Source organism: Notothenia rossii, assembly GCF_949606895.1.
Source record: "Notothenia rossii genome assembly, chromosome: 2".
Classification (NCBI taxonomy): Eukaryota; Metazoa; Chordata; class Actinopteri; order Perciformes; family Nototheniidae; genus Notothenia; species Notothenia rossii.
Genome location: NC_136904.1, coordinates 87,107,886 through 87,120,964, shown reverse-complemented (window position 1 = coordinate 87,120,964; position 13,079 = coordinate 87,107,886). Strand labels below are relative to the sequence as shown.

General features: G+C 41.1%; 1 protein-coding gene across 2 annotated transcripts in view; it reads left to right on the top strand.

Moving 5' to 3' along the window:
* The window catches only part of kalrna (kalirin RhoGEF kinase a), a 135,864-nt gene that overhangs the window by 116,259 nt on the left and 6,526 nt on the right, over nt 1-13,079 (top strand). For both annotated transcript variants that reach the window (XM_079664447.1, XM_079664446.1), the window contains 15 exons: nt 22-91; nt 211-297; nt 590-682; nt 1,532-1,582; nt 1,801-1,878; nt 1,975-2,160; nt 2,865-3,036; nt 3,448-3,671; nt 5,090-5,370; nt 8,156-8,318; nt 10,948-11,010; nt 11,176-11,203; nt 11,827-11,989; nt 12,206-12,327; nt 12,888-13,019. In XM_079664447.1, the coding sequence (XP_079520573.1) occupies nt 22-91; nt 211-297; nt 590-682; nt 1,532-1,582; nt 1,801-1,878; nt 1,975-2,160; nt 2,865-3,036; nt 3,448-3,671; nt 5,090-5,370; nt 8,156-8,318; nt 10,948-11,010; nt 11,176-11,203; nt 11,827-11,989; nt 12,206-12,327; nt 12,888-13,019 (1,913 nt within the window). The remainder of the gene's footprint in view (nt 1-21; nt 92-210; nt 298-589; nt 683-1,531; nt 1,583-1,800; nt 1,879-1,974; nt 2,161-2,864; nt 3,037-3,447; nt 3,672-5,089; nt 5,371-8,155; nt 8,319-10,947; nt 11,011-11,175; nt 11,204-11,826; nt 11,990-12,205; nt 12,328-12,887; nt 13,020-13,079) is intronic.

Genomic DNA, 13,079 nt, shown 5'->3' with positions numbered 1-13,079 from the left:
CCCTCTTCTGTTTCCTGTCAGCTTCTTCGTCGGAGAGCTGGATAAATGTTTAGACGACCATGAGCTCCTTCCTCAGCTCTTCATCAAACATGTGAGTGGAGCACTGTGATGGTGATGATGATGATGATGATGAAGATGATGACTTTGTAATATTAAAATGAACTGTGTGATCTGCTGTCTGAAAACTGTGTGTGTTCCTGTGTGTTACAGGAGAGAAGGCTCCACATGTACGTGATTTATTGTCAGAATAAGCCGAAGTCAGAGTTCATCGTAGCAGAATACGATACATTCTTCGAGGTAAGTGATCTTTTGACTCTTTGTGTTACTTAAGTACTGTTTATTTATTTAGTAAAACAAGGGAACATCTCCAATACATTCATCAACATCTCCTTTGAGACTTCCACCTGCTCTATTCTATTCTTTATTAGGATCCCCATTAGCACTACCATGAGCATTGGCTATTCTCTCATTATGTTTGTATTATCTTGCATATTTAATATTTAACATACCACATTAATAAAGCAAAACATGTTAGAGGACAAATAGAGGATAAATAAACCTTCTGATGTTGTTGGTGTTTGTCTTGCAGGGACTCCAGCACGACGTCCAGTCCAGGTTGTCCATGAGTGACTTCCTCATCAAACCAATCCAGAGAATCACCAAATACCAGCTGCTACTGAAGGTAACACACACACACACACACACACACACACACACACACACACACACACACACACACACACACACACACACACACACACATACACACACCCACACACACACACACACACACACACACACACACACACACACACACACACACACACACCTCCACACACACACACACACACAATTAACCTTAGCTTACTTCATTTAGTTACCAAAAGAGATTTTATTTTTTAGAAGGAAGAACTCACTTTGCCACATTTTTTTTTTTTAAAGAACTAGCGCTGTGAAGTTAAGCCATTTGTGTTTTATTTGTCTCGAGTCTGTAAGAGGCCACTCATTTAAGGGAGATAATTGCCTCTGTGACATGTAGGACGCAGTGATGTTTTGTTTAGTGAGTGTACAGATCAAATCAAATCAGGTTTTATTTATATAGCACATTTTTAAAACGATTTTTGGTCGAGCCAAAGTGCTGTACATATAATAATTACCTTACAGTAAGGACACTATACAGTAAATACAACAGCACAGTTTGTGCAGAATATCAGTATGAAAAAACAACACACTCTGACCTTAGAGTAGACCCTCACATCGTACAAGGAAACACTTCCAGAGAAAACCCACAGTTTAAAGGGGAACATGGGAGAAACCTCAAAGGGTGCAACAGATTAGGGGTCCTCTCCCAGGACGGACAGACGTGCAATAGATGCCGTGTCTAAATTGAAAAGATAATACATTTTACAGCGTAGGTAGACCAAATGTTTGGAAATGCATGTGTTTATAACAAGAAGATTAATCCATGGGGATGTCAACAATCCTGTGGAAGCCATCAGAGTGTTAAAGGTGTGGTCATGTTTCTCCTCAGGACTTCCAGAAGTACAGCAGCAAGGCAGGCATTGACTGTGAACAAATCGAGGTAAAAACACTTCATTTAAAGTGCCTAAATATCAAAGTTCACAGAATCCCATCACAGGATTCGTACCCACTTTTACTTCCTTGCCTGAATCCTTAACCTTTAGATGTTTTATTGATATCAATGTATGTTTCTTAAAGCTCCAATTCATTGTCCATCCTAAGAGAGGAAAAACAGCTGGAATGAAATCCTAAACAATGATTGAAATCCCTCTCTTACAGAAAGCCGTAGATTTGATGTCTCAGGTCCCTAAACTGTGTAATGACATGATGAATCTGGGTCGTCTGCAGGGATACGAGGTATGTTCACTTCCTGTTTTAATAACAAGTCTGCACTCTGCACAATGAACAGTGAGAAATGATTTAAATATGTTGACTAATCCATTTCCTCTTCAGGGTAAACTGACCAGTCAGGGCAAGCTGCTCCAGCAGGAAACCTTCTTCGTCACGGAGCAGGACTCCGGCGTCCTGTCGCGCTCCAAAGAGAGACGAGTTTTCCTTTTCGAGCAAATCGTCATCTTCAGTGAGCTGCTCAGGAAAGGATCGTCCACGCCCGGATACCAGTTCAAGAAGAGCATCAAAGTACGCACAGAATGGGGGTCTTTTTCTGGGGGGTAACATTAAAGGTGGGGTAGGTCAGTTTGAGAAACCGGCTCGAGATACACTTGTTGTTATATTCCATGGAATGCTCCAAACATCCCGATAGCAATGAATATCTGAAGTGCTTTGACAAAAAATCCATAAAGAAATGTCATCTGTGGAAGCCGTGTTGCTGTAAAAAGCACGATCAATCATCTGAGCCGGCCCGGCTAAAGTAATTGGATGGCCTACCTGCCTGTCAGCCTTCCATCTGTGCACAAACTTATCTTGTGCCCTCATTGGTCATGTCCGCGTTCGTGTGTGTTGGAGGAGGGGCTCTGTAAGGAAGTGGCAGATTTTTTCCAGTTGTGTATTTTAAAATTCTAACGCACTCGAGCTGGTTTCTCCAAAGTTACCTACCCCACCTTTGAGAGGTCAATTTCAATGAGTAACTCAACATTAAACAACTTTATGAGTCAGAAAACAACATGAACAGTCCCCTTAATGTTGCTATCTATTCATCATGCTCCCATGTCATAGTGTTAGTTTCCCTTTCCTAACAAAATCATGAGATGTTGTCCACTCGTGTGTCATTTTAGAAATTAAAATGTTCAAGCTTGGGGGTGTTGAAGTTAAAGTTGCTATTTTAATGAATTTAATGGATTTTACAATAGTAAATAATGCTTTCTTCCCCCCCTCCCCCTCAGATATCCTTCCTGGGTCTGGAGGACAGCAGCGATAACGATCAATGTAAGTTCGTCCTGACGTGTCGCGGCTCGTCGGAACGTTTCACCCTGCAGGCCGCCAACGTGGACATCAAACAGATCTGGGTCCGACACATCCAGGCCGTCCTGGATGCTCAGAACAACTTCCTGTCTGGTGAGAAAACACACAAACTATTCTCTGAAGCATTGGGTTTTTTGTCAACACCTTATTAGGTTCAAGGTTATTTATTTGTATAGCACATTTTAAGACACAGAAGCAATTCAAAGTGCTTCACTTTAACACATAATAACTAAAAACAAAACAAACACAAAAAATACAATTCATAAAAGCATTCAAATAAAGGTTGCAGCTAAAAGGGCAATGACAAGGCACTCTGTAACTAGATGCAAAGGACCTGCTGCCAATGATACATACATTCAAATTATGACATTTTGTTTCTTTTGGATGTTGAGTTTTCTGATTGCACTTAAATACTTAAAATAAAATAAATACATTTGGAGAGTCAGAGAAGCTGACACCCAGAGGAGGAATATACTGTAATGCTTAATTTCTGTGTGATTGTAGCCCTCCAGTCTCCCATTGAGTACCAGAAGGAGAAGGGCGGAGCGGGCAGCAGCGCCTCGCTGACCAGGAACCGCTCTGGCTCGGGGAACCGTTCTTCTTCCGCAGCATCGTCTCAAAGCCGCCCGTCATCAGCCGTCGGCCTCGGAGACAAGGAGACGGAGAGAGGGAGGCCCCAGATGAAAGGTTCCACCTCCAACGGCGGATCCACGTGTTTCGAGTCCAGGGTGAGTTCCAGCAAACAGCCTGGACACACATGAGAGCGCTTATTGGTTACTTATCTGATTAGGTATCTTATTTTAGTTTGTTTCTTCTGTCTGGAGCTCCTCACAGTATTGCATGTATTACAATTTGTACATTTTGGGACTAATTAAGGGATTCTGATACTGTCCACTTTATACTGCAGCAGACTCCATGGGACCTAGAGCATGAAGCACACTTGTTTCCCCTTCACACTGTCTGTTCAGCTTCCTATTCCCTAAAAGCCAAGGTTAAAATCTGGGCTACTGCGGGTGTAGCAGCATACTGTGTGAGTTTATATATACACACAAACACCAGGCTGTTCTCTTTCTGGCCTACTTTGTCTATAAATCCTCTTGCTGTCTGCAGGAGGCTGGACAGCTCTGCTCACTCTGTGATTTACTGCCAGGCTCTCCATGGAAGCACCTTGACCCTCTTAAAGGGAGAAACTGAGACTGTCCTAAGAACAAGACAAAAATATCACATTTGATAAAGTACACCTTGTGGCTCCTATCTGAAAACTGGTTTTGAGAACTAACGTAATTAAATAATAAAAATGTGCGTTCAAATTCAATTGACAAAATCTGTTAAATCTTTCCTACACTTTTCTCTAAAATAATGAGGTTTTTCCTACATAAAGCTCTGATTGGCCAGAAACAGTGAACATCAGAGCTATTGCAAGATCTATAAAAAAATTCATGAAATAAAAAACGTAAACTTAGATAAGTAGAGGTTTTAATGTACATGAACCAATAACACAGCGTCCACACGGCGGCGTGTCTGAAGCTCGACCAAAAAACAATCAATCACATGAATCTCCCGCCCCGGACACACAAGCACGCGGTTTGATTGGCTAGAGCTTGTACTTGCATATGATTTGATTGGCTGACGCTTCCGTCGAAGCTTCAAAAGTTGAACATTGCTCAACTTTTTAAGCGAGCAAAGCGAAGCGACGCTCCCACAATGCAGTTCGGCAAAGTGTGACGTCACCCCATTCAAAGTGAATGGGCAGAAGCGTCGAAGCTTCAACGCACGCCGCCGTGTGGACGGCCGTGTCTGCTTAAGTTAAGATGTTTTGCTTTGAGCACCATCGTACTGGGTAGAAGCAGGAAACTCATCAGCTTAGAGGTGATCAGCTGATTAGACTGTACATGTAGTAACTTCTCTGTAAAAGAGAGCCTGGACAGAAAGCTGATGCTCTGTTTTTCTCCTGCTCCTGGGTCCTGACTCTCCTCTGCTCCTTCTCAGATTTGGATCATTATGACTGTTACTCAAACCAAACACTCACCTTGTCCTACATTTCTCCTCATCCTCTCTTCGTCTGTCATTTCTCTCCTCTGCTCTCCTCTGTGTTTTTTTCCTCCTCTCTCCTCTCTCTTGGCCCATCCTCTCATCTCCTCCCCAGGACCTTGAAGGCTGTAATGGCGTCTCCTCCACCATGTTGGTTTCTCAGGACTACTCGGCGCTCAAGGAGAACGAGGTCTGCGTCAGTCAGGGAGAGACCGTCCAGATCCTGGCCACCAATCAGCAGAACATGTTCCTTGTTTACCGGCAGGCCAACAGCCAATCACCTGCCGCAGAGGGCTGGGTGCCGGGACGCATCCTGGTCCCGCTCACTAAGTCCATTAGAGACTCTTCTTCTACTTCCTCCTTTCCGACGTCGGTGGCCGATGCCAACAACATCAAGTAAGTCCCCGTCCCCATCCCCCCCCCACCCACCCAGCACTTCCTGTTGGGCTCCGAAACAAGCACTCGGATTGGATGAAACTCTTTTCTCCCCATTTTTGTTTTTTGAGTCAGCTCCCGTCCCCAGGTCCTAACTACTCACTGCCGCCGCCCTCACCTCCTAACTCCTCCCCCCTCATATACTCCTCCTCCTCTTGGACCTCACAGGAGACTTTTTTTTGTGTTGTATTTTAACTCCTGACTTGTCTTGTTGTTCCTCGGAGGTAAAAGGTACACGACTGTTCCCTTACTTGGCCGTCTGCTGCGGTGACAGTTTTATTTCTGAGCCATTGTCACTTCACAGCTCTGTGGCAACTACATGAACATGGATTTAAGGCTTGCAACTGAACTCAAACACTCACACACACACACTGATCATTTTCCATGAGGATTTATCCCACAGTGATAGACTGGATAGGAAATCTTGTAAGTTGTAGCTGACTCTGGAAAGCAGAGCGAGAACAATCATGTGGAGCTAAACCGGACTCTTATTTCAGTTCCTAACACCCTGTTTATTTTTATTTTTTGTATATTTTTTTTCTTTTTACTGTTTGGTGTAACTCACCTGGGGCATTCAGGTGGCCTCAGCCCTATTCTCCGCAGTGGAGAATATTTATTTTGTTGTCTGTGGCAATCTATACACAATTTTGTGTTTATTCCTCTTGTTGTTTTTCTGCCTTGTTAATTATTTTTATTTTTTCCGGGCAAAGTTGGATTTTGTTCCCTCCTTCTTGTTGATTTTGTTTATTATGTCGGCAGTTCACTGTACAAAGTTGATTTTTTTTTTTTTTCGACTGAGGCTCTAGAACATTCCTGTTTAAAAAAGAAAAATCCCTTTTGCACTATTTAAGATGAGAAAAGATATGAAATCAGGCTGTGCAATATGTTGCGTTTAATGGCAACGGTCAGCATTGTACTGTTGGTAGTCTATAATAATGATTTTAAATGTATTTTAAATATGTAAAATAAACCTTTTGGACTTGAGCATGAGTTAGCAAAGCGACGTGAAGGTGAAGTTGTTTTGTTCTGCGTTAGGCTAAAGATGATTGTAGTTTTTAATATTTGTAAATAAACTACATAACAGCAAATGATGAACTGAGCGGTCTGCCTGCTTCTGTGTGAACCATTAGGTGCAGTTCCTTCGTTCAAGACAAAAATGCTTAGGAGTGAAGTGATTCATAGTTTTGACTTTACTTCTATTAAGGTTATATTTTAAATCAAATTATTCTCTACAGAAAATTAGACCGAAGGTGAACAAAGGATTTTATTTCTTCATAATATATGACCAAAGATCATAACACTAGAGCATCAGGTAAACACCTACTGTCTGCACCTTCTCCCTGTTTGATTTAAGCTTTTTGTATTTGTTGTTTATTGTGGTGACATTTATTTTTATGTTTTTTGTTTACGTTTTTACTAACAATAACGGTCTGGCACTCCACAGAAGGCACAATGTTGAAATATATTACCTAGAAGTTTTAAAATGGCAAAAAATACAGACGGAAAAACGTCTGCTTTTAAATTTGATAATAGTTTTGAAAAATAAAATAACATTTATGTATAATGTTGTTTTAAACTTACGACTGACCAGGTGTTCTTGAAAGTGTTCAACTTTGACTTGAATTTATATTTCAAGACACTAAAGATAACGCTTCCAGGTTTATCTACCAAACAGACAAAGTGGAGAAGAGGTGGCCAATTGCATATTACAAAAGTAGATTAATTGAGAAACTGCTTTTTTCAAATACATTATCAGACATAAATGTATGTTGGCCACGTAGAACAGTATGTTAACACAAACTAAAATGATTTATTCCAAATACTACAGGACACACAAACGCAGATGAGATTTTTGAAAATGTTAAAGTGTTTTTTTTGGCTGTGTTGGAGGAAGCTTCAGTTTGTCCGTCTTTCTCTCACGTCTCTCCGCTGCTCCTTCCTCCAGTCTAACTTCATTTCTCTCTCAATAAAAAAAGACCAGTGTCCTTCTGTCCTTCCTCTTCTGTTTCTAACTGGACCAGAAGAGTCTGGCTGCAGTTTCAGGCGACCGTGACCCTGTCTGGACCCTCTGCTGCAACTACACTACGCACACTTGCATTGTACACCCACAGTTACACATACAAGCAGTAGAAGAAACTATAGGGACAAAAACGATATATTTGTATTTGAATGCATCATAGAGGATTTACAAGAGATAATAATACGTTTGTTCTCTGCCTCTTAATGGTGCTTTCCCTCAGCTTGGATCTTTTTCACTCCCAACCAGATTCATCATTCACTATTCTTATTTGTATCAAAGCCCATATTTGCCTCTTCCAATAATAATCTCAGTATTATAAGAAAGGTTATTGTAAAAATAACATGGAATTAATAAAACAGAAGGTTATTAAGCAGTTGATACTAAATCCTACACACTGTACCTTTTTTATAATTAAAAAAAATGAAATGTTCTTTACTTTGCAACCAAAATAAGATTTAAATATTCAAACTAGGACCCCAAAGCACATTTGAGAACACACTGCAATCAAGAGTTTTTCACTTACATGTTCGTTTGTCAAACCTAGTTGTAACTTGTTAAAAAAGTTGAGAAGTGTAAGAGAACATAAATGCGAACACACTTAGTTTTTAGCCCCTTGACCTCCACAGAGGGTTCAGAGACAACCCTGTTGCCTCGGCAGCCAGACTCAACTGGACCCCTCTTCTCTCTGATTGGCTGGTTGACGTTTCTCGTTCCTGTACCGTACAGGAAGTCTCTGTCGTGGAACACACTGCGCGCCAGGAAGCGTGCCGAAGCAAAGGACGGCTCTTTTGTGGGGGTCAGAGGTCAGGAGAACGGCCTCCTCCGTAAGCCCAAAGAAACCACCCCCCCTCCCACGCTCGCCTCCCCCGCCACCAGGGCGAAGGGCAAAGTGAGTAAAGCAGGCCGACGGCGCACGCTGGTGATGTCATATGTGTGTGCCGAAACCCCTCACCTGCCCCACTTTGTTTTTATTTTTCTTAACCTTGCGCATGTGTGTGTGCAGACCCACAAAGTACTTGCTGTGTTTTTATTTGACTCCACAGTGGTTTTCAACCTGCAGAGGACACACATTTAGACTTTAATTCACTATTTTGTATCTATAGAGTTTGAACGGCTTGAAGCGCTGTGTTTGGCCGGTCAAATTACCACCAAAGTTGTAGGGCTAATTTAAATGAATGAGCCACTTTGACTATAAAGCAAGCCAATAGAAGCTTTACAAATATCACAATCAAGATTTGTTGGGCAGATTAAAAGTGTTGCCTTAAAGCAGGGGTGTCAAACTCAAGGCCCGGGGGCCAAATCCGGCCCGCGACTTCATTTTATGTGGCCCCACAATAGCTTGCAAAGAATATAATATGTTTATTATACTGTAACATGCTACTTTACAGACGCACGTTGCCCATAAACGACATGTCCCACAATGCATCTCAAATTTGACTTTTTCTCAGAATTTGACTTTTTTTTTTCAAAATATGCCTTTTTTCTTAGAATTAGCCTTTTTCTCATAGATTTATTTTTCAAAATGTCGCTTCATTACCCTATCCGATAATAATCCAATGCAGAGGCAATGATGTAATATAATACATGTCTTTTTATATAGTCTTAAAGTTACAACTGGTCCTTTGTGTGCAACCATAATGCTGATGTGGCCCGGGATGAAATTGAGTTTGACACCCCTGCCTTAAAGTAACAAAATAAGCTTTGTGGATTTAGTTAGCTGTAATAAATAATACATAATTCCAGGGTAACGTTTTGCATTAATTCGTCATTAATGCGAGTATGAACTAAAGGTAAGAGTTGAAAAGGAAAGTTCAAACTGAAACATGTGAGTAAATATGACATTTTAAAATCTAAGATTGTTGAGAACCCTTAAAGAAGAACACTGCAAGTTTATTTCAACATTTTTATTTGACCCCAAACCCTCAAATGCACTGATTTGAAATAAAATCTGATTTATTTTTGTGTTTTGTGTTGTGATTTATTTCTCCCTCCTTGTGCATGGATAGAGGTAGACTTTACTGACTTATTGATTTATTTGGTTTTTACTCTGCTGTGCTAACCAGTGTTTTCTGTAGTGGACTAACACCATGCAACTCACCAAAACCTGTTTGATGTGTAGATGTGACATGTTGTGAAGTTTATCATGATGTTGCTGTTTCAAAGTGAAAAACGAAGCACACCTGTCTTATGCTTTACGTTTCTCGTCTGCAATTCTGACAAATAATCTCTGTTAAAGATGTGGGAAAATGTACAGTTTGTGTTTTCGTTTAAAAATGTAGGATGGAAAATGTTATGGGAAAAAACCGACTCCAAAACCTGTGTTCATTACATTTCCAAGTGATTCATGTCAAATGGTTTTCTGCAAGTATCAAGCTTGAAAAGGGTTTTTACCTAAAAGGCTGTAAATAGTTTTTTGTAAGGTATGCTATGATGTACTCAAGTATCTACAACTGGGAATGTCAAGGCTCAGATCATTGTGAATGCTGAGATGTACAGCACTGTTATCCTTTTGATATGAGGCTTAGAAAGATGTTCAAATCGTTTTGGTCTCTTTGTATACACAAAAGAAAAGTAATGAACTGAGCACATGGATCCTGCAAGTGTAACAAAAGTGTGCTTTCGGGAACTTTCTTGGTGCCATAGAGTAGCCATTTGTTAAATTGCTGTTTAAACCAGTTTTGCGTTGACTTCCAACACGCAGATAGTTAATTGCACATTGAGGTTTATCATTCCAAAACCAAATTCAAAACCAAGCTCTCAGGTGAGTATCAGTCAGACAGACAGAATCCAGGATTATTAAACCTGGCACAGCAGGCACGATTATAGGAGTGGTCTATTCTCTTTACACTTAAAGGTGGGGTAGGTAAGTTTGAGAAACCGGCTCGAGATACACTTTTTGTTATATTCCATGGAATGCTCTAAACATCCCGATAGCAATGAATATCTGAAGTGCTTTGACAAAAAATCCATTAAAAAAAATGTCATCTGTGGAAGCCGTGGCGCTGTAAAAAGCACGACCAATCATTTGAGCCGGCCCGGCTAAAGTAACTGGATGGCCTACCTGCCTGTCAGCCTTCCATCTGTGCACAAACTTATCTCGTGCCCTCATTGGTCCTGTGCGCTTTCGTATGTGTTGGAGGAGGGGCTCTGTAAGGAAGTGGCCGATTTTCTCCGGTTCTGTATTTTCAAATTCTAGCGCACTCGAGCTGGTTTCTCCAAAATCACCTACCCCACCTTTAACACATACTCCTAATATTATCTTCATCCACTTCTCAAAACTTTCTTTGACTTGAATTTTCTTCAAAATCTCTGTTTCCTCTTCTTCATGCCTTCTCTTTTATCCTCACCTGCTTCCCTCTCTTGGAAATAATCTCAATTCTACTTTTCTTTGTCCATCACCAACTGCTTCTGTCTTTAATGACCTTCGTGTTCATCCTTTATCCCCTAACACCCTGTTTCCAATCCAACATCTCACTCTCGCTCTTCTACGTTCCTGTTCCTCCTCTATTCTCCACCAGGACCTTCACACTTCAGATGAGTCTGACTGTGACGATGACCTTGACCCAAAAACTGGCATGGAGGTATGAACACACAGTATATTTTGTTAAAGCTGCATGGCGTTACAAAACCAGATCAAGAAGCTTACACTAAAGTATTGTAATGTTTTCAAATATTGCGAGAAAGGCAGACTGTTTTTTAGATGTATTATCTGCCTAAACATTACATTTGTCCTCATCTGTTTTCAGCTTCTCAACCCAAACTTCATCCAGGAAGGTAATGCATCCTTATGAGCTTCTGACAATGCAGTTTCTCTTTGTTTTTCGGTGTTATAATAAACTTTAAGCACCTAGAAAACGATTAAATAGCTTTTAGCAAAGAGGCCTCTGCACACACCTCACCAATGCTGTTTTACTTCATACAACATCGGTTTTTGGTAACTAGTTTGCCACAAAACCTAAATTGGGCTGGCAGCATGCCTGATTCATTTATCATGACACCAATATCAGCCTGATTACACTCGTCTGAATCCCTAAGCTGAGCTGCTAGCTGGGTCTAAGTCCCCATAACTCACAAAATCTAGCAAATGTATAAACCAAAGAAGAATAACATTTATCCAACGAGTGGCAGAACGGAGCGCAGTATTGACTTTGTGCCAAAATGAGGGCCCATGTATCAGTTATACCTAAACACCACCACTAATTTAAGGTAGGGGTAGGTTGTCTATTCTACAAAAGATATCAGACACTGTCTTGCTGTGGCATGATTGAATATAATGAAATCATGTTCAAGGCCACCCACACTATTACAGGAGTATTTGCTCCTATCAAATGTAGTCGTATATCACTTTTAAACTCCGACTTGAAATGTCCTTATTTCTTTGTGTTTCCTGTGTGCAGTGGCTCCAGAGTTCCTCGTCCCTCTGTCAGACGTGGTGTGTGCGTTCGGGGAGACGGTGGTCCTCTGCTGTAAAGTGTGTGGACGACCCAAACCCTCGGTTACCCTGAAGGGTCCGGACCAGAACCCAGTGACCAGCAACAACCGCTTCACCATAGACATCAGGTATACCATTCCTGCATGGGTTCATATGGTGCAGTTTCCTTTGTTAAACACCGAAACCTGCTTTTATTTGAATTATCTTCTTCCACATCCTCCTATTTGATGTCTTCTCCGCCTCGTTTCATTTCATTTACTTGAGTTATACTACTCCTACATTTCTTCTCCTGCGCCATCTTTTAATTTCTATTTTGTTCTTTCTCTTCTTTCTCCTCTCTATAGGGATACAGGTGACATCCTGTTGAAGATCTGTAACCTGATGCCTCAGGACACAGGGATCTACACCTGTGTTGCCGTTAACGACCACGGCTCTGCCTCGTCCTCCGCCTCCATCAAAGTGCAAGGTAACATACACGGATTAATTTCACATAAAAATAATAATAAAGAAAATCTTGGAGGAACTAGACTTACTATATATTTATATTATTTTTCTTTTGATATCTAAAGTATATTGGACTGTGGGAGGATGCTGAGACGCTGTAGCTATGACAACAAAGCCTTTTTAAACTTCCCGAAAACGTGAGGTCTTCACCAACGCTGAGTTCTTTTAAATCGAGGCGAAAAGCATTACTTTTTTTAGCTGCCCAGAAGTCTTTTAACTTGTTTTAGCCCCTACTGTATTTACAATGTTAATTATGTATTGTGTTCCTTTCTTTTGTCTTCCTATTAAGTGTAAATGTTGATGTCAAGCACTTTGAATTGCCTCTGTGTCTGAACATGTGCCGTATAAATAAATGTACCTTACCTACCTTATCTTTTAATTGAATTTGATTGAATCTGAAGGTGTAATGGTCGAGAGATTTTGGTTTTCTAACGTTTTTCTTGAGATTTCCAACAGCAGTTCCTTCTAAGCAGAGCATCTGAAGTGTTTTTTTGACTGTATGTTTCTTCCTCTCTCCTGCAGGTATCCCAGCAGCCCCTGGGAGGCCGGTGGCTCAGGAGGCCAGCAGCACGGCGGTGATGATCCAATGGCCGCCTCCAGCTTCCTCTGCTCACTGCAGTGTGAGCAGCTACACTGTGGAGTACAGACAGGAAGGTGTGTGTCCTGTGGATGTGAATACCGTGTGGATGGTTGTTTTTGAAATTTGCACATTGT